Source organism: Muscardinus avellanarius (assembly GCF_963383645.1).
Source record: "Muscardinus avellanarius genome assembly, chromosome: 13".
Classification (NCBI taxonomy): domain Eukaryota; kingdom Metazoa; phylum Chordata; class Mammalia; order Rodentia; family Gliridae; genus Muscardinus; species Muscardinus avellanarius.
In genome coordinates this window covers 1,951,133-1,971,408 of record NC_137799.1, presented here as the reverse complement: position 1 = coordinate 1,971,408, position 20,276 = coordinate 1,951,133, and the positions used below count along the sequence as shown (strand labels likewise).

At 52.2% G+C, this 20,276-nt stretch overlaps 1 protein-coding gene across 4 annotated transcripts in view; it reads right to left on the bottom strand.

Annotated features, from left to right (window-relative positions):
- Positions 1-20,276, bottom strand: part of CAMSAP1 (calmodulin regulated spectrin associated protein 1) — a gene marked incomplete at both ends in the record, with an annotated part of 53,210 nt that overhangs the window by 10,530 nt on the left and 22,404 nt on the right. Inside the window, 6 exons of one of the 4 annotated variants that reach the window (XM_080709140.1) lie at positions 2,364-2,535; positions 2,828-2,924; positions 3,021-3,160; positions 10,584-10,725; positions 13,017-13,049; positions 13,797-13,877. In XM_080709140.1, the coding sequence (XP_080565266.1) occupies positions 2,364-2,535; positions 2,828-2,924; positions 3,021-3,160; positions 10,584-10,725; positions 13,017-13,049; positions 13,797-13,877 (665 nt within the window). Of the gene's footprint in view, positions 1-2,363; positions 2,536-2,827; positions 2,925-3,020; positions 3,161-10,583; positions 10,726-11,785; positions 11,846-13,016; positions 13,053-13,796; positions 13,878-20,276 lie in introns of all 4 variants that reach the window. The other 3 variants (XM_080709139.1, XM_080709142.1, XM_080709141.1) reach the window with 3 other exon arrangements.

The window sequence follows — 20,276 nt, the reverse complement described above, 5'->3', positions numbered from 1 at the left end:
TCAACCCTCTAAAAACAAACCCAAAGTAGAAGAACTTTAAACCTGAGACGAAATCCAAACTACCCACAGGGGGCACGCTGACTTCTGGATGTGATGGGGAAAACAGCCAATTCCCAATCTCAATGGCAAAATTCAAGTATGCAGGAAAGGTTATCTTTTGAGACAAGTACAGGTAAAAAGAGAAAGAGTGACTGTGAAAAAAAACCATGACTTTCATAGCTGCACGTTACTGGTTCAGTGAAAAACCAGGAAACGTCAGCAAAAACGAAGACCACAACAATGACCCCACCAGTCGGCCGACCCTGGAAACACCGACGGATGCCCAAACACAAGCCCACGTTGGAAGACGTGCGTGAGGCCAACAGGGCAACACCCACAAAGAGCTCCAAGCCTCCACGCCTTTTCTCCTTCCTGGATTACAGCTTAAGAAACAGAGGCCGGGGTGCGCAGAGCTGGGGTGTGAAGAGCTCTCCTGGTAAAGACCAACAGGAACAGAAAAGGTGCTGACAGTGTGCACAGCTTGGGGCAGGGTTAGTGAAGTGGCAGCAACGACGACAGGGGGCGGAAGCGCTGCCCGGCGGTCATCACACACACACTACAGGGCCAGGGCAGCAGCTCTGGGCATTCACTCTGGGAAGAACTTGGGCAAGGGACATGCCACGAAGGTGTGGCCAGGGTGGGAGCTGCAGGGATTGGAGCGCGCTGGGTGTAGCCAGCAGGCTTGGGCTAAGGGCAGAGAGAAGTCCAGGGTCAGAAGAGAACACAGTGGTGTGAGGGGGTGGGGAGAGAAGGGGGGCCGAGGGCCGAGGACATCGAGAGAACAGCGAGTGGGCAGGTGGAGGGCGCAGGGAGCCCAGGCCTGAGGCAGGCAGGCTCGGCGAAAGGGCAAAAGTTACCACCCTGAAGCCCAAACACTGCTGGGAGCAGCTAAACCAAGTACGGCACAGCTGCGATGTGGATAGAGTTATTAAAACTGCCATGGGTCGGGTGCGGTGGCGCACACCTTGATCCCAGTACCTGGGAGGCTGAGACAGGAGGCTTGCAGGTACACAGCCAGCCTCAGCTACTTTGTGAGACCCTGTTTCAAAATAAAAATAAAACAGGGCTGGGGGTATAGTTTAGAGGCAGAATTCCCCCAGTTCCACCCCCAGTACCACACACAAATAAAATAACAATAATATAGAGGACGTACACAGAAAAGTGCAAAAGGAGAATTCAATGAACGGGGAAGTCCTCACAGCACACTGGCAGCGGGAAGATCTTCAGGCAGAATCCCCACTCAATATCAACTCTGCTGAAACCACTGCGGACCCCCACAGACAAGAAAGAATGCCCCTGGGGCCGTGCAGCTCTGCTGCTGAGGCGCTGCCCCTCGGCCACTGCCTGCACTCTAAGGCTCAAGGGACCCCGTGACCAGCCTCGGCCTCCCCGGAACACGATCTCTCCCTAAACAGCACTTCCTGGCCCGCCTCTCAGGCTGCAACTACTCCTCCCCTGAGGCTCGGCCAGCCTGAGACGACCCAAGGCCCCAAGTCACGTGCTCTCATAGGGCCAGGTACATGCAGCGCTGCAAATCACCCTGAGTATTGCTTTAGTCTTAAATCCCAACTCAGTCTCTACATTTTAAAAATGCCCTCCCACTTAAAATATATCCTTTGGACTGAGGGAGAGAGCTCTTACCTAGCAAGAATGAGGCCTGGCATTTAGTCTCTAGCAGCAGGTAGTAATAATATTAACAATAATGAACTCTCTCCTCTGGGTGTGCTAATTTGGCCCAGGCCTCCTGCCCCACGCCCCAGGCACAGGTTTCTGTATCCTTCCCAAGTTCCCACACACTTGGCAGCAGCCAAGCTACCCAGGATATAGCTGACCAAACTAGGTCTTGATGAAAATTAAGCTTTCAAAAAAATGCCTTTTCACAAGAACCAAATTCGCTTCTCAGTGAAGTCAATGAGGCCAACTGATACTCCTTACGGTGGACCTCTCTCTCAAGAAAACCACTCAGCACTCGAAATGCATGAGTGTGTCCTTATGCAGAACCAGACTCAACGTCAAGACAAAACCATTCCTTCAACTTTCTACTCTCTCAATCACTTTTAAACAGTGTACCTGCAGAAAAGAGAATGGAAACATGATACCCTTTACAGAATTCTGCGCCGGTGGGTTAAGAGGCGCACGACCACTCCTGGCCTCTGGGGAGGAGGACCAAGTCGCCGAGGGACAGGGCGGGAGGACAAGCTGCCACTGGCTCATCTTTTACATTTCATGTGTTAAGTACTAAAAGATAACTTCAATTAAAATTTCAAGCTACCACAAAGAGGTAAACAAGACGGTGAGTTGACCCAGGATGCACAAAGACTTACAGACACTCGGCTTCTTCGGGGTGGAGGAGGTACCTGTGCCCGCCTTCGGCCGGCAGCTGGGCAGGGAGGTCAGCCGGGCTCGCTGCAGCGGGGCTGCCCAGGAAACTGCGTTTGGTAGCATTGGAAATAGGGACAGGGGGCCGGCTGCTCTTCTGCTGTAACACTGTTTTAGCTGCAAAAGTAGTTTTACAGAAATATTCATGTTATTTACAGTTACTTACAACACTAGCAAAAAGCACAGGAAAAATGCAGCTTTAGAAGCCTGAAAATAACTAACTTTTAACTGACACCAAACTTCTCTGCAAACTGGTTTCTTGTACTCTGTAATGCCAGGTGCTACAAATATCACACCAAGCACAGATCAGAAGCAGAGAGCAGCCAGCCAGCCCGAGCCTGTCCACTGGGCCTGCCTGGGGCCTACTGGGCCACGTAGGAACATGGAGTCACGTCATGCCAATACTCACCATCCTTCAGCTCCTGAACGTCCCTGGGCTGGACGAAGTCCGGTTTGACATTCTCAAACCACCAGAAAAGCTCAGCAATAAAAACCATAACATTTGGCTAAAAGAAAATCAAAAACAGAAGAGGAGGATGTGATGAGCCCTTGCTGCAGGTGGCTCTGGGGCTGCGTGCCTGCGGGTCCGCCCTCCCCCTCACCTTCAACACTAACGGAGCGTACAGCATGTCCTCCAGGGTGAGATAGAAGCACTTGTTCAGATGTTCATTGGAGAACTCTCTCAGGAGCCGGATGTTGTACAGGCTGTCAGCCATGGAAGGCACCTCCTTCAGGCATATATCTGACAGACACAAAGAATTAAGAGTTCGTTATACAGATGTTCTGCTTCATAAGGGGTGTATAGAGATATGTAATTCTGAATCAAAACCCTCTTACATGGAGGTAGGGTGATACTCAAAGTAACAACAGTAAGAGATTTTAAAATACACTAACTTTTATAAGTGACATGGATGCTTAAGGAAAAAGTGGAGAGAACTCCAGGATCGAGATTTAATGGTGAACATCTAAACAACATGACAGAAACCACCGAAGATTTTATAGCCAGTCTCCAAAAATGAACAACAGCAATCACTTTTTTCTTTTTTAATGGTATGAGAGATTGAACCCAGGGCACTGTACCTCCAAGCTACACCAGCCCCTTTTATTTTGCAAGACTCTTGCTAAGTTGCTAAAGGTCTCATTAAATTGCTGAGGCTGGCCTCAAACCTGCAATCGTCCTGGCTCAGCCTCCCAAGCACCGAGATTTACAGGGGTGCACTACCACAGCCAGAGCCAATCACCTTTTAGCTCATGAGAGACCTTTGCTGCTCATGGCTAGTAAATGTTTAATTTTCCTTCAGTAATCAGGAACCCTCTGCATAAAGTTATCTCCATGTTTGCAAAGAGTGGAGACACGGAAAAGTATAAAATCAACGCCAAGGAAGGCCACTACTCCCACACATCAAGACGCTAGCCCAGCCCAAGCCTCTCCAGTGAAGAAGTGGGGCCTTTGCTGCCCCCTACAGGACAATTTAGAACGTCAGAGTCCCAATCAGTAAATGCAGCAGAGGCGATGACTGCGGGGGACCACTAAAGGGGCTCCCCCTGTGCTGCTGGGCAACAGGCCACACAGAGCAGGCGACAGATGCTCTGTGACTCCGCAGCGGAGGGGTGGTGGTGCAGCTCAGCGGTAGAGTGCGTGCTCAGCAAGCAGGAGACCCTGGCTTCCATCCTTAGTACCACAAACAAAAAAAAGTAAAGGCGTTGGCGAGCTAACTCATTTTAAGCAGACTTTATGAGCCAGGCATGGTGGCACACACCTGTAATCTTAGTATGTGGGAGGCCAAGACAGGAGGGTTGCAGGTTCAGAGACAGCCTCTGCAAGTAGTGAAACTGATCAACCTAGCGAGACCATGCTAAATTAAAAAAAAAAAACAAAAAAAAAACAAAAAAAAAAACAGGGCTGTGGGCATAGCTCGGAGGTAGACGCCTTTGGGTTCAATTGCCAGTACCCCCATCCCCCCCCCCCGCACACTAGACTTTATTCTAAGGGGAAAATCCTCAAGAAATTAGAAGTACGTATAAGTTTCATCTTCTCAAAGACCTTAAATGTGGCTTTTCGATCTTTACGCTAAGGGTGGGCTTCTTCTGTGTGCTGTCTCCAGCCACGTGTCCTCGCACGCAGCCACTGCCCCCTCGCCCTCCTGAGCTGCGAGGGCCCGAATGCCCAGTGGCCTGCGGGGTCTCTACTTCAGCGCCTGAGCAGTTTCCTCTGCTCAGTGCGACTGTCCTGGGAAGAGCCGCAGTGCCTCCGCTACGTGAAGAGGAACAACCTGACACGCGTGCAGCAAGCCCACGCTCTCCTTCAAAATGAACTTGGCTCAAACCTGGGGCAATGCGCGCCTCGGCCACGAATGAACCGACCGCTACTTGGAGTGGAGAAGGCCGCCCGCCCGCCCGGGCTGAGGAGGGAGCCGCGGGGCCGGCGCGGCTTGGTGCCTGAGGTGGCGCTGGCGGCCGGCCCGAGCAACCCAGAGGCCGCGAGGGCCGGCACGGGAGACCGGGAGGCCGGAGCAGATGAGGGGCCGCCACTGCGAGGCCCCAGCCCACCACCCACGTTACTCACACCAAGACTGGGAGGCCCTCACGGCCGCTGTAGGCTTACAGTTCATCACACAAAATGGCTACACACACTCCTTTGGCCCTTCTTCATCAACAAGAAAAAATGTTTTTTTTTTCGTTTTTTTTTTTTTTTCTGGCACTAAGGATTGAACCGAGAGGTATTTTACCTCTGAACTGTATCCCTGGCCTTTTTAATTATGTTGAAAGAGGGTCTCACAAAGTTGCTGAGTCTTACTAATTGCTGGGCCTGGCCTCGAACTTGCAATCCTCCTGTCTCAGCCCCCCAAGTACTAGAGCACAGGCATGCACCACCACATCCAGCTATCCATACTGAATTTTGCATCACTGTGTCAATTTCTATGAAAATAAAAGTATTTATTGGACTGCCAATAAACGTACAGAATAATCTGGAGAATTATGATTTTTAGGCTACTGAGCGGGTATCTAAGAATGCTGAAGTCTTTTTTCCTCTGAGCTACACCTCCAGCCCTGTTTTATTTTTATTTTGAAACAAGACCTCCTGGGTTCCTGAGGGTCTCACTAAGTTACTAAGGCGGCTGCGAACCTGCAATTCCTATCTTAGTCTCCCAATCGCCTGGCTTACAGGCAGGAGCCACAGAGCCCAGCCCAACACACATTGTTTTTACATTCCTTTCTTACATCCCCCTTGTTGACTCCATTCCCAGGCTCATTCAAGATGGCATCAAAGCGCAGGCGGGCACTGGGCAAGGCTCTTCCCACCCTGCTCATGCCCGCTCCTGTCTCTCAGACAGACCCACCTCCGGGGAGCCTGGGTCCAGGCCTGCTGCAGGGCCGCATCAAGCCACCAGCCACCCGAGATAGTCTGTGAGTGTGCTTGTCTTCTAAGCTGCGTGCAGCCTTTCAGCCTTTCCTGAGTCCCCGAGGGTCTGTCCCTGGTGCTAGAACAATCCCCTCACACGGAGCTAGACACCCACCTGCTCCTGTTCTCTGCAGCGGCACATGTGACGTGGAGACTGCTGATACTGAAGGCTTGCTGCGATGCCCAGCAGACGCCAGCCCACGTGCAGGACCCATTCACTTCAGTTACTGCACCTCTTTGAGTTTTCCCACTTCTGGGTCCAAGAGGAGTCCGGGGATGTACTAGCATCTCAAATGCACGTGGCACAAAAACCACCCCAGCTCTCGTGGGCTGCACCTGTCCGCCGGTGCTCGCACCCTTTATTTACAAAGTGTGCTTACTTCTGCCTCTGTGCCATCGGTCCTTCCAGAAGACTGTCTATTGCATTTTTTACCTATTTTTGTGGTACTGGGGATTGAACCCAGAGGCATTCTGCCTCCGAGCTATAGCCCCAACCCCATTTTATTCTTTATTCTGAAAAGAGTCTCACTAAGTTGCAGAAGGCCTCACTAAGTAGCTGAGGCTGGCTGCAAACCACGATCCTCCTGTCTTGTCTCAGCCCCCAAGTACTGGGATTCTAAGTGTGCGCCACTACACTCAGCTAAGATTGTCTACTTTAAAAGAGCAAGCTTTCAGTTTTACGTATGCTCTTTTTAAAATGTTTTCTATTTTATTAACTTACTCTTTTTTGTGGTACTAGAGATGGAGCCCAGGGGCCTTCTACCTCTAGGCTACACCCCCAGACATGTTTTATGTATTATTTGGAAACTGGATCTCACTAAGTTGCCAAGAGCTTCACTAAGCTGCTGAAGCTAGTTTCAAACCTGCAAGCCTCCTGTCCCAGCCTCCCAAGCACTGGGATTATAAGCGTGCGCCACCACGCCTGGCTCTATTAACTTCTTATTTTGCTATTTTTTTTCTAATGTTTTGAAATTTTTATTTGAACAAGGTAGAGAAAGTCCTTAGAACATCACACATAGAATTTCTAAAATGCTTAGGAGTTCTCCACCCATCCACTCCTCCACACTGTTCCTCGGGTCCAGCAGGCCCTTGCTGTGGACACCGGCCTCGCCTCCGCCCAGAGGCAGACAACTGCTGTGCTGGCCGCGGCAGGCTGCAGCTGCCCCCGACCCCAGTAGAAGGCGGGAAGTGTGGTTAGGGACACAGGGTTCTGTGCCATCACCGTGTAACTGTCTTCACCGCATCTCAGCCATGTGTCCTCTACAGCTGTTTCCTGCACTTACCACTGCCTGGGCTTCCCCACACTGTGGGCTCTGAGGGTCTGAGGTCTTTGGACTCCTGTCCTGTGGAACTTGCTTTGTCCTCCCAGTCATCTGGGCCTCCCCTCCTTCCAGGCCTGTCAGCGAGCACACTGCTGGTCACTGGCACCCGGGGCGTTCTTCTGTGTCTCTTGGCTGGGTCCTCTGCTGCCCTGCTCCATGGGTCTCTCAGCGCCCACCTGTCCTCCCTGCTCACACTCCCCTCCTTCTACTCCTGGGAGAAGCATCACTGCTGCCCACCAGCACTTCCTTACATTTCAGCAACCAGAGCGCTTTGGAGTCTAATCCCAGGCACACCCATGCCACACTTCCAGACATCCTTTCCCAGTCTGATCCAGCTCGCTGCCAAGCCCTGGCCGCAGGCTGAATCTCCTCCTGTAGGGATCCTGACCTGGGGCGCACCGGAGCCTGTGGCATTCCCCAGTGCTGGGGAATGAGGGCTCTGCTCCCAGTGATGGGGAGGACAGCTAGGCCTCAGTGGCTGTGGGCCCTTCCCCAAGGCCGGCTTCCCCAAAGAAGAACGCTCCATTCTGTGTGTGGGACAAATCAGACCCGTGGAGCCAGGAAGGGACCACAAGGTCCCGGGCAGGAGAACCCAAGTAGCAACTTACTTCCGTCCCCGGGTGTCACCACACACCGGGGCCTGACACTACAGCCCGCCTGGCTCAGCTCCCCCGTGGCGAGCCCTATCCATCCTGGTGGCGCTAGAGAGGCCGCTGACTGGCCTCGCTTCTCCAGGCTTACCGCTGTGCACCGCGATCTGACTTCGTGCTTAGTTATGACTGTGCACTGTAACTATACCAACAGTGGGGTCTGTTGTTCTGTACCTGTGCGTGCACACAGACTGGCTGCTCCAGTCGAGAGGTGCCAGGTCAGTTCCTTGCTCTTCAGGCCTCGGAGCGACTTGTGACCAGGACACTCAGAAAGCTACTCTTACCCCCCTTCCTGCGGCTTTCTTTGGGCCACCCCACACTCTCTGGCTACCGCACCACAGTGAGCCTCATTTCTTTTTTTCCTGGAAGCCCTTCTACCTCCGGCTACACTCCCAGACCTACTTTATATTTTTGAAACAGAGTCTCTTAAGCCAGCGCGGCTGGCTTCGAACCTGCGCGGTCCTCCTGTCTCCGCCTCCCAAGCGCGGGGATGACAAGCGCGCCAGCACGCCCGGCGAGTGGGCCTCATTTCTAGCACACGAGGTGGCACGTCCCTCAAGTTCCGAGCACTTGCCATTGTCGGCGCTCGCTCCGACGCGACGTCAGGCGGGTGGCTCTATCAGTGCGCGAAGCAGCAGAAGTGCCGCGCTGGCAGAGCCTGCCCAGGCCCAGGACGCCTTAGAGTAGCACCCCTGCTTTGGAAGCACTAAGGATGTTAAGAGCCATGGGAAGAGGCCCCATCTTCATCACTGATTTCTACCGCTCTGGACTGAGGGCAACTCTGGAACTGGCTGCGGTTTCTTTGGTGGCCCTGTCAATGTCGCATGTACTTGGTGTAATTTTAGAAGAGCCACTCCCAGTGGCTGGTTCTCTGGTTTATCTTGTGTTCAGGTCTCTCTCCCACGGCCACACTGAACTCTATGCCTCATCAATCAGTTTCTTTAGATCAGGCATGTGGCTTTTTCTTTCGTTTATTGTACTAGGGACTGAACCCAGGGCATTCTACCTCCAAGCTATCCCCTCAGCCCTTTTTTTATTTTGAACAGGGTCTCACTATGTAGCTAAGGCTCTCCTCCAAGTTGTGATCTTCCTAACTCAGCCTCCCATGTACTGGGGCGACAGGCGTGTGCCACCATGTCCAGCTTGCCAGTTCCACGCCATAATTCTGACAGTGTCTACACTCCATCCTGATGCTGGGTTGCTAGCTGCAGCGAGCGCCAACAGCTGGGCTGTCCCGCGAGCTCTCCACCACCTCCTGAAGACGACTCTCTACCCTCAGAGGTCCTTCCCCTCAAGATCCCCGGAGGAGAAGCTGAACGCAGGCAACATGCAGCTGAAGGGAGAGCACTGCGCGGGCTGTGGGCAGGGCCAGGGAGCACCACACCCGAGGCACTACCCCCCTCGTCCTCCCATGGTCTGAGTGCTCCCTCGTCCTCCCACCACAGCCCTCATGGCCTGGGGCTGGACTGGGCACCTGCTGGCTCTAAAGACGGCCAGTCCTCGTATGGTTTCTGGAGGTGTCCCCATCAGCAGAGCTGGGCCATATTCCACAGGGCCATCAGTGTCGCTAGTCCTGGCTGCTTCTAACTCTAATGCCAGGTGGGCGAGGCGCCGCCAGCCCCCTCCGGCCTCCCAGTCCTGAGCACACCGCACAGCCTCCCTGGGTGGCAAGTGGGGCTCTTCTAGGCCTTTCCCCAAGGCCCAGTCACTGCTCCTGGCATACACTGTCCGGAGGCCAGAGGAGCGTGCAGACAAGCCAAGGCACCACAGTCCTCCTGTGGGCTGGCCCTCGGTGGGCAGCGGCCCTCTCCCGGCCCCAGCACGCTGCCTGTCTTTGGAGCACAGTTCTGTAGCGCACAGTGGCACACTGCTGTGATCCTCACTCAGGAGGCTGAGGTGGGAGGATCACGTGAGTTCACAAGTACATGCCAGCCTGGGCAACACAATGAACATCTCAAAAGTAAGAAAAAAGAGCCGGGCGTGGTGGCGCACCCTTGTAATTCCCGTGCTTGGGAGGCAGACAGGAGGATCACGCAGGTTCAAAGCCAGCAACGCTGGCTGAAGAGACCCTGTTTCCAATGTGTGTGTGTGTGTGTGTGTGTGTGTGTGTGTGTGTGTGTGTGTGTGTAACCCGGAGGTAGAAGGGTTTCCAGGAACACTAGTACCACCAAAAAATAAAAAAGTAAGAAAGAGCAGAGCTCTCTGTCTGCGACTGCTCTCGCCTAAAGCACAGCATCTGGAACCTGTGCTTCTGGAGGGGCAGCAACAGCAGCCCAGGCCCCCAGGGCTGGCATCTGTGTGACAGCCCGCATGGGCACTGGTCCGGGCATGCCCAGCCTTCGCCCGCACGGTCCAGACAGAGGGTGCTTAGCGCAGCCTGAGCCGCTGAGCAGGCAGGCCCCCGCGGTGCCATGGCAGGCGTTCGTCCCCTGCTGCTCGCTGCTGGTTCCCTGGCCCCCCACGGCAGGGGCGGGCGCCTGAGAGAAGCAGGCCGGGCACACGGCAGGGGCCAGAAGCGCTGTGAACCCTGAGCTCTGCACTGGTTTCTGCATCTCAAGCTAAGTTCTATCTAGATGACTTAAACCCACATTGAAGGTTTCCAAAGCTCTATGCACTGAGGGAAGGCAGAGCCGCAGACCCCTTGACACGTTACCCAGACACTGTCCAGGTGGAGTCTGCGTCAGCTAAGATGCAAGTTGCCCGAGTGCCTAGCCAAGTCTCCGTCTGTGTGCCAGTCCCCGCTGGCCCGGTGACTCTCCCTCAGGCCTGCCAGGCCGCGGCTCTACTCACCGTCCAGCTTCATGTGCTCTGGGCAGTAATAGTGAACCACTGCTAAGAGAGCGGCGCCATCGCTGCCGTCCCTCAGCAAGTCCTCCAGCAGCGGGAAGCAGGGAGATTGCCTAGCGGAAAGGTGCTCTCGCCGGTAGCGGACCTGCATCGATAAAAGGAGAATGGTCTCTGCATGCGCGGCCGCTCACCCCCAACGCCCTAGGGTGCCCTGCTGGAGCAGGCTCCACACGCCCGGAGGCACGCGGAGAGCAATGGCGGGCCCTGGCAAGCCAGGCATCGGATGGCCTGCCGCCCGCACGTGTATGTCAAGACCAGGGAACCGGGCGGCATGGCTGCCGTGGGTGCACACGGCTCGCTGCTACAGCCGCCAGGGCGGGTCTACCTCTAAACTGATACCCTGAGCAGGCACACGGAAGGTCACAGAGCACAAGGCTACACTACCAGAAGCCAACACACTACAAACGAATGAGAAACAAGTTAAATGGTGAATATCCTGATGCTTGAAAGACCCAAGCTACAGTCCTTTCCTATGCGTTACCAGAGCTAACCTTGGCCATTAAGAAAGGATAAATAGCATTATTATATAGTTTGAGAAATTTGGGGAACCAGGTTAGACAAAATTTCTCATAATACAACCACCAGCCACTCTAGAAATGCCAGGAAGCACGGAGAAACTGAACCACGCAAGCGCTCCCGAAGCGAACGCTTGTGCAGCCCCACACCCGGAGCAAGCCGTGTGCTTGCGGCTCTGAGCTCCGAGCTCCCGGGCCGCGGTGGAGGTGGGCTGGCCGGCCAGGGTGTGGCACGCAGGCCAGCGCGGGCCCACTCCACAGCTTCAGCGTCCCAGTACAACTTAAGACGGGGCACTTCCCACCAGCCGCCTTTTCTCCAGGGGGAGAAGATACACATACAAACCAGAGGAAGAAATCCAGCTGCCTAAAATAAGAACTATGGATTTCCGAGAGTTCTACAGAAGAGTTCAACGTGAAGAACTATCTCAGCAATCCAGGATTTCAAGCTGACACCCAGCAAGAATATTGTGCAGAATGACTGATAATGCTATTTAACACAAAACACTTCTAACACATTTTTAAATTTAGCAACAAAGCTTGTTTTTCGTCAGTGAGATGGTCAACACACTTTAACTTGTTTCTCGGAGCCCACTGCACACGCTACCACAGGCCGCCCGCCCCATACCGTACCACACGTGCAAAGTCCACGGGCTCCAGCATGCAGTGCGCCACGGCATGCGCCAGGCCAGGCTTCCAGGAGCAGACACGGAGGAACACAGCCATGCAGCAAAGCAAATGGTTTCTCGATTAAAGATGGACGGTGGGGTGAAGCGGGCAGAACACTGAGCGACTGGGCCCGGGGCTCCTGTACCTGCTGCGCAGGTCTGTCTGGTAAGGCCTCAGGAGTCAGCAGTAAGGCAAACCTTACCCACCCAGCTTTACCAGACTTACTGGCCTATTTACTGAAAACCATGGTCAGGCGGTCATTCACTCTCTAATAGAGGAGACTTTAGGGGACACTGTTCTTGGTCACATTTTCTGTCTCCAGGAAACTTGTCTAAAAGTGCACTTTCTGTAGGACAGCTGCACTTGCGAGCCTGTGCCTGACCACCTTCAGACTCAACAAGTTCAGAGATGTGCAAAGACTCAGATTTCTACCAACATGAGCTGATGACCGCGCACTTTCCTCTTCCTTCTCTAACATCCTGAGAGGGGCTTCTAGGAGGGGTCCACAGGGTGCCTGGCAAACAGCGGAGCTGCAGGGACAGGCGGGGGGCACAATGACCCAGCCAGAAAGCTCAGGAATCCAGGCGCTACGCAGTCCCCACCAGGAACTTCCCTAGGGCCAATGGTACTTCCCTAGTAGCAAATGGTGCTGCTTCCTGAATGGGCCACCAGGTGGTGCCAGACAAAAGTGCTGGCTAAATCCAACCCAGGTAGCTGTCTGTCTTCTTGCGTTCTAAGTGGAAATGCGCTCAAGCCCAGACACCGGCGTCTGTGCTGGCTTAGGTCAGGCCGTGCTCCATGAGGGCACAGGGACAGCAGAGAGGACCGGGCACACGGAAGAGCCCTCCCTGCAGTCCTGTGCCCCGTGGCGGCTCACCTGTCCGCCCACACCACGCAGCTGCGCAGGAGTCACGCTCGACCCCTGCTCGGCAGGGCAGCACGGGGCAGAGGGCCAAGAGCTCCGGCTGGATGGTCACTGGCCCTCTGGGCTCTGTTGAGAAGCTGCCCTGATCACTTAGAGAGCTAGCTCCTAGGAACCTGAGGCCACAGAGGGCGCCTGCTCACTCCTGCCAGAGAAGCCAACAACAGCCCCCAGGAGACAGTTAACAAACAGATACGGTTCTGAGCGCGAGCGACTTTAATGGAAGCGTGATGGCGACAGGATGGCTCTGCGATGGCGGCTCGGGTCACTTACGGGCACTAACTTCCAATACCACTTGGAGGGAGACTGCTCGGGCAGCGGGAAGGAAGGTGGAAAGGAGCGTCAGCAGAGGAGGTCCAGGCCGTGACAGGTGACACACGCCCAGCAAGTCAGGGCTGGGCGAGCGGGAGCCTTGGTGTCCCTGACCTCAGCGCAGTGTCACCAGGAGGGCCACGAAGACGCGACGCATGCCCTCCACACGCTATCCCTCCAGTAGCAAAGAACACCTGGAGGCTTGGAGGCCGGACCAGCGGGAAGTCCACCCCAACTGGGAGGGTGCGGCGTGTACCCACAAGTGCACACATGCCTGCCTGAGGGTCGGGCGACCTGGCCCACAGCAGTGCCCAGGTGAGATTCCGGCGGGGGGAGAGGAAGTACAGGGAGGGGCCGCGCATGCTCGGCACCCTCCCCGGAACACGTGCATTTCCACCTGACAGACGCCCAGCACGGGCTGCCCAGCTGCTGCACCGCGAGGCCACCTTGGGGACCCGCCAGGGCACCACCAGCACCAGGCAGCTCCCTCGCCGTCCTCACTGCCCACCAAGCCTGTCCCTGACTCCCGAGCTTCCTGCAGCTCCAGCCACAGCCTTGCCCTGGCAGGGAGGGGCCAGGCCAGGCCTGTCTTCCCTCAGCAGACCTTCGGCCCACCAGGAGAACCACAAGTGGGCTTGCTTTTGGTGAGTAGAGATAAAGAGTAAGCAAGCAGTATGACAGAGTTCTTTAAAACTAGGACTAACAAACAGTGCATTCCAGAAAAATTAAATTTCCCTTTACCTTTTGATGAGCTGGACTTTCCAGTAACTGCTGCTTTAACTTAACTTCTTTCTCTGTTATCTCTCGCATTTTAAGATTTACCTAAAGTAGAAGAAAACACATTAAGAAGGTGACTGCTCCCTCGCCTTGCACCCATTCCTCCACCTCTCCACCCAGAGACCCCAGGCCACCTGCTGTAGCTCCGACTCCCAGAGGCAGGGGTCTCTGGACTACACAGAAATAGGTGGGTTGCACGTAGCCTGAGACCACGTGCCTCCCACACCAGCGGAGGCTTCTCCTTGCCACGCGCAGAACACCAGGACCTGCAGCAGCCGCTCAGCTCGAGGCTGCAAACCCAAGCGCACACTTGCCAACAGCCCAGCACATGCGCCTGGACGGTCCAGCTAAGGCCCGCTGCTTCAGTTCATGGAGTCATGGCTCCCTGACCATGCAAAATCAACTAAAGAAAATGTGCTAGAAAAGCCAGAAACTTAGGTGTTCGCTCTTTTCCTATAACAATTAACTTGAGGTAGTATCAAAATTGCATTAAAAAATGATGTTCCCACTCAGTTTTCCAGGAGCAGCCCGGGGGGTCCTGGGACAATGTCCCCTAGCTCCTGAAGCGCTTGCACCATCTTGGGTGCTGACAGTGTGGTGCCTCGGTGCAGCACCCTGCTCCGGGCAAGCGAGCCATCCACATCAGATGGCACTGGTGGCCGCCGACCACCACGGCTGAAAAGGAAGACCCCAGGAACCAGGGACACTGTACCAGGCTTACCAAGGCTCAACCCACCCTCCATATGGTTCCTCACACCTGCGTGACCAGTGGGCAGCAAGCATGAGTCCCTCTGCCAAGGGGCAACAAGACCTGAGGCTGGGCGCAGACTGCCGTGCGAGGGCAGGTCAACAGGTGGGGCAGCCAATGAACAGCCACCCAGCCCACGGCCCATGGGACAGTCTACACCAAGAAGGTGTGCCCGCAAGCAAATGACAGCAGCTGCTTCAGGGATAAAATACAAGTCTTGGGTGAAGTCACAACTGGGGCTCAGGCGAGGTGTTGCAGGCTTGTAATCCCAGTATTTGGGAGGCTGAGACAGGAGGATCGTGGTTTGCAGACAGCCTCAGCTAACTTAGAGCCCGTTTCCAAATAAAGAATAAAAAATAGGGCTAGGGGTGTAGCTCAGAGGTAGAATGCCCCTGGGTTCCACCCCCAGCACCGCAAAAAAAAAAAAAAAAAAAAAAGAGAGAGAGAGAAAAGAGAAAAAGAAAAAACTCACAACTGGGGGAAACATGCTTCTGCTGCCGGAAGCTAACACAGCCAGTGGAGCTCTGATGGGCCGCGATGGCAGCGAAGGGGTCTTTGAGCACTGTCACAAGGGTGGCAACACTTAAAGGTCCACATGGGAAAAATCAATTCTCCAAGGAACCACGCAGGAGAGACCTAGACACCAGCAGAACAGGACACAAGCTCGATTGTCTAGCGCCCAGGATATGTAAAAGAACAGCTCAGTGACAATAAGACCAGGGATCTGGGCTGAAACGGACAAAGGGTCTGAATAAGCATTTCATCAAAGAAGTCATCCATATGGCCTGCAAGCATACAGAGGCCCTGCACCCTAGTTACTAGGGAAAAACAGACACAAGGTGTAGGGAGACATTTCATACCCTCCAGGAAAACTACTAAAAAAAAGTGTTAATTAGCAAGGATGGAAAGCTAGAAGCCTCCTCTATGGTTGGTGGGAGTATAAGATGGCAAAGCTGCTTTGGAAAAGCGTGGTAGTTCTTCAAAAAGGTAAATGTAAGCTGGGCAGGTGGTACACGCTTGTGATCCCAATACTTGGGAGGCTGAGACGGGAATCACAGGTTCTTGGCCAGCCTCCGCAACTTAGTGAGACCCTGTTTCAAAACAAAAAGGGCTGGAGGTGTGTAGCTTGGAGATAGAATGCCCGAGTTCAATCCCAGTACTACAGGGGAAAAAAATTAAATATAGAGCCGGGTGTGGTGGTGCACACTTGTAATCCCAGCATCAAGGAGACTGAGACAGGAGAATCATGGTTCGAGGACAGCCTCAGCTACTTAGGCCCTCTGTAACTTAGTGAGACCCTGTTCCAAAATAAAGAATAGAACATAGGGAAGGGGGTGTAGCTCAGAGGTTGAATGCCCCTGGGTTCCATCCCCAGACCCACAAAAAAAAATAATAATAATAATTAAATACAGAGTGACTATGTGACCCAGCAATTTCACATCCAAGGCACACACCCACGAAAAATGAAAATACATGCCACACAATAACTTATATTAGAATGATAGCTTTATCAACTAATGTCAAAAAGCAGAACTGGTCAACTGACGAATGGATAAGCAATAAATGGTAAAATTATACAGTGGCATATTATGCAGCCATAACAAGAAATGACAAGCTAGGCATGGTGGCGCACGCTTGTAATCCCTGCATGTGGGAGGCTGAGACCAGAGGATCGTGGTTCGCAGACAGCCTCAGCTCCTTAGTGAGACCCTGTTTCAAAATAAAGAATAAAAAACAGGGCAGGGGCTACAGCTCGGAGGCCGAATGCCCCTCCCTGGGTTCCATCCCCAGACTCGGAAAAAAAAAAAAAAAAAGACCCAGTAACATGGATGAGCCTTGGAAACATAACCTCAGTGAGAGAGGACAAACACTAGAGACCACGTACGCTATGATGCCATTTACTGAAGTGCCCAGCAAAGGGAAACCCAGAGACAGGAACTGGGGCTGTGCTTGCCAAGCCAATAAATCATCTGGGTGTCTGTGTGTGTGTGCACATGTGTACAAGTACACAAACTCAGAGGCACTGTACCTCTGAGCTAAACCCCAAGGCCTTATTTGTTTTGAAACAGGGTCTTGCCTGGTCACTGAGAGTCTCAGTACATGTGTGTGTGTACACATGTGTACAAGTACACAAACTCAGAGGCACTGTACCTCTGAGCTTAACCCCGAGGCCTTATTTGTTTTGTTTTGAAACAGGGTCTTACCTGGTCACTGAGAGTCTCAGTACATTGGTGAGACTGTCCGCCAACTTGTCACCTGTCTCAGTCTCCTAAGTACTGGGATTCCAAGTGTGTGCCACCACACCCAGTTTGAACTGTACTCTTTTTTTGGTGGTACTGGGGGTGGAACCCAGAGGCTTTCTACCTCCAGGCTATACTCCCAGACCCATTTTATATTTTGTTCGGAAACAAGGTCTCACTCAGTTGCTGAGAGCCTCACTAAGTAGCTGAGGCTGGCTTCGAACCTGTGCGATCCTCCTGTCTCAGCCTCCCAAGCGCGGGGATTACAAGCGTGCGCCACCATGCCTGGCTGAACTGTACTTTTTTTAAATTGGTGAATTTAATGGCATGTGAATTATATCTCAATATTTTAAAAAAAGGTAACTGATGATGATTTCAAGTACCAATTAATCATTGAGAATTGATTTTGTTTGGTGACGTATAAAGAAAAGAAATGGGTACACTTGTCTGAAAAGAAAATAAAAATATTTTCCCCTCTTCTTATTGCTTATCTGTGTGAAGCAAGGTTTTCTTTAAACTTCAATAAAAACAATGTATCATAACCGATTAAATTCTAAAAAAAAAAGTAGAATCATATCTTCTAATGAGCCACATATTAAATAAACTGTTGTTATTTAGGAAAATGTTATTTTCACTAAAACCATCAGTTATAATTAAGATTAAAAAGTATACAACTATTTTTTAATATCTTTAAGTTTTCTTATTTTTAAAAATATTTTTATGCCCCAGGTGTGATAGTGTACGCCCATAAATCCAATATTGGAGAGGCTGAGACAGGAGAATCACAGGTTCAAGGCCAGCCATAGCAATTAAGTGATACTCTCATCAACCTAGCAAGAACCTGTTTCCAAATAAGAAAATCATTCAGTCCCCGGTACCACAAAATAAACAAACAAACAAATAAATATAATGCATGAGACACAGCCAAAGCTCTTGGAGGAGTCAACAGCTCTGACCGCTTATATAAAAATGAAGACGCGTAAGTGAGCTAGCCTCCCCACCAATGCATGGAGGGAGTGCACGCATTGTCCTTGAACCGGCAGGAAGGAGGGTTCTCTAGGAAGCCGCCACCCAGGGCAGATGGGCGAGGAGAGGATGCTGATCACCCCACCTGACCTTCCCACCGCCTGCACAGGGCCTGAAGCACCACACAGCTCATAAGTAGGTGCAAGTACCAAGTCAACAAGCTTGAGATAAACAAAGTAACAAAAACCAGAGAGCAAAGGAAACAGAAATCACAAAGGCAAAAGGAGACAACAAATATTAAAGGGAAAAAAATTAAAAAGGGAGAAACTAGGTCATTAATAAGGCTGATAAATGAGAAATTACCAGTAAGAGGAAACAAACAGGACATATCACTACAGACTGCAGATGCATTCAAGTAAAAATGAACGCCAGGGGCTAGAGGTATAACTGAGGGTAGAGTGTGTCTTGCCCGCTGCAGGCCCGGGTTCCCCACCGGCACCGGGAAGGGGGGCCAATGCTAATAAATTCAACAAGTAAATAAAATTGAAACATTCCACAAAAGTCACAAATTACAAAAAAAGGCACAAAATTAAGTTGAAAATCCAGATACCCTGAAGTATACAAATAATTTAAATTCACAATTTAACCCCTCCACTAAGAAAACTCCAGACCTAGATGTCATCACCAGTGAATTCCATCAAAGATTTCAGAAAAAAAAAAAAAAGCTACTAATCATACACAAACACAGATCAGAGGAAGCAAGACTCCCGACTAATCTTTTGAGGGCAGCATCACCGTTATCAAGTAAAAAAAAATGCATTATAAGGAACACACACACACACACACACACACACACACACACACACACACCCAATGCTCATCAAGAACACTGAAGGCAAATCATTAATAGTTTAGTGTTTTGAATCTCCGCAACGTGTGAAAGAATGATAATTACAACCCCCTGCACCTGTCTGGGGATGGAAGGCTGGTACAATGGCCAAAAACCAATCAAGGTCATTCACTTTATCAACAGACTAAAAAGAAAGTCATGTGTTCACCTCAACAGACTCAACACACAGCGGTTGAGAAAATTCAGTAGGCTAAGGCGCTAAGGAAGGCGCATCCGAACCCAGCACGGTGGCCCTCCATCGCTGCCACGGGGAAGGACGGAGGCTCTGCCAGGGCTGGCACCAGCAGAAATGCCCTCAGTGCCTCTGCTCACTGCCACAGGAGTCCAACCAGTGCCCACGGCAACTGCCACAGGAGTCCAACCAGTGCCCACGGCAAACAGACACAACTAGAGAGCGAGCATACCACTAGGAAAGGCTCGAATAGCAAGACGTTATCTGTAAAACTCAGGGAATGAAGTGCCCCTAGAACTAGGAAGTGTGTTTATTTCTGTAGACTGGTAACAAACAACTGGAACTGAACCTAGAAAGCTGCCATTTGCAACACAGCCAAACCATGAGAAGATCAGGTTAAATCCAGCACACTACACGCAAAAATCCCCAAAGCTACAGACCTGGAGACACAGGCAAGCCCCAAGACTGACTAGACACCTCCCTCTCCAAATCGACCTAGATCTAATGCATTCCCAGGAAAAATCCCAGCAGATGTTTCTGAAGAAATGAACAGGCTGATTCTAAAATTCATATGAACACGCATCGCTAAAATCACTAAAACAATTCTTTTTTAATAAACAGCAGACAGTTCAAATATTTATATTGTCCAAATTCAAGTATTACCCACCCAGGCAACAGTTTGTTTATGGGAACTACAGATCGCCTGATGCCACCATGAAACTTGTGAGCAGAAAAGCAGCGGCCGCTATAGAGGCCCACATGTGGGCCCCACTGGTTCTCACAGGGCCGCCTGGCCGAGCTCTGGGGCCCGAGCAGAATGGCAGATCAGTCACGGGCCTCAAAACCGCCTACCCTCTGTGGAGAAGAACGGCTCGTACACCCTGCACAATGAGTGAACCCAAGGCAGGCCAGGGGGGTCTGGCGTGAGCTAGGCCCACAGTGCTTCCAGAAGGCAGTGGGAGCAGGTGTACAGCCTCAGGGCAGGCCGAGATGTCTCAGCTGGGAACACTGACAAGGGCTGTACACGCTCAGGAGCCTTTGCTTTTCAACAGACACTACCAAGAAAACGCAAAGGGCAGGGGTGTGGTACAGGGGCAGCGCACTTCCCTGGCTTGGATCACAGCATGGAAAAGAAAAAAGGAAAGGGGCCGGGCGTGGTGGTGCACGCTTGTAATCCCCGCACTAGGGAGGCGGAGACAAGAGAATCACACAGGTTCGAAAGCCACCCTTGCTGGCTTAAGAGACCCTGTTTCCAAATAAAATATAAAATAGGTCTGGGAGTGTAGCCCAGAGGTAGAAGGGTTCTACCCCCAGTACCACCAAAAAAAAAAAAAAAAAAGAAAAAAGAAAAAAAAAAAAGGAAAGAGAAGACAGAGAGAAGGGGGAAGGAAGGAGGGGAGAGGGAGGG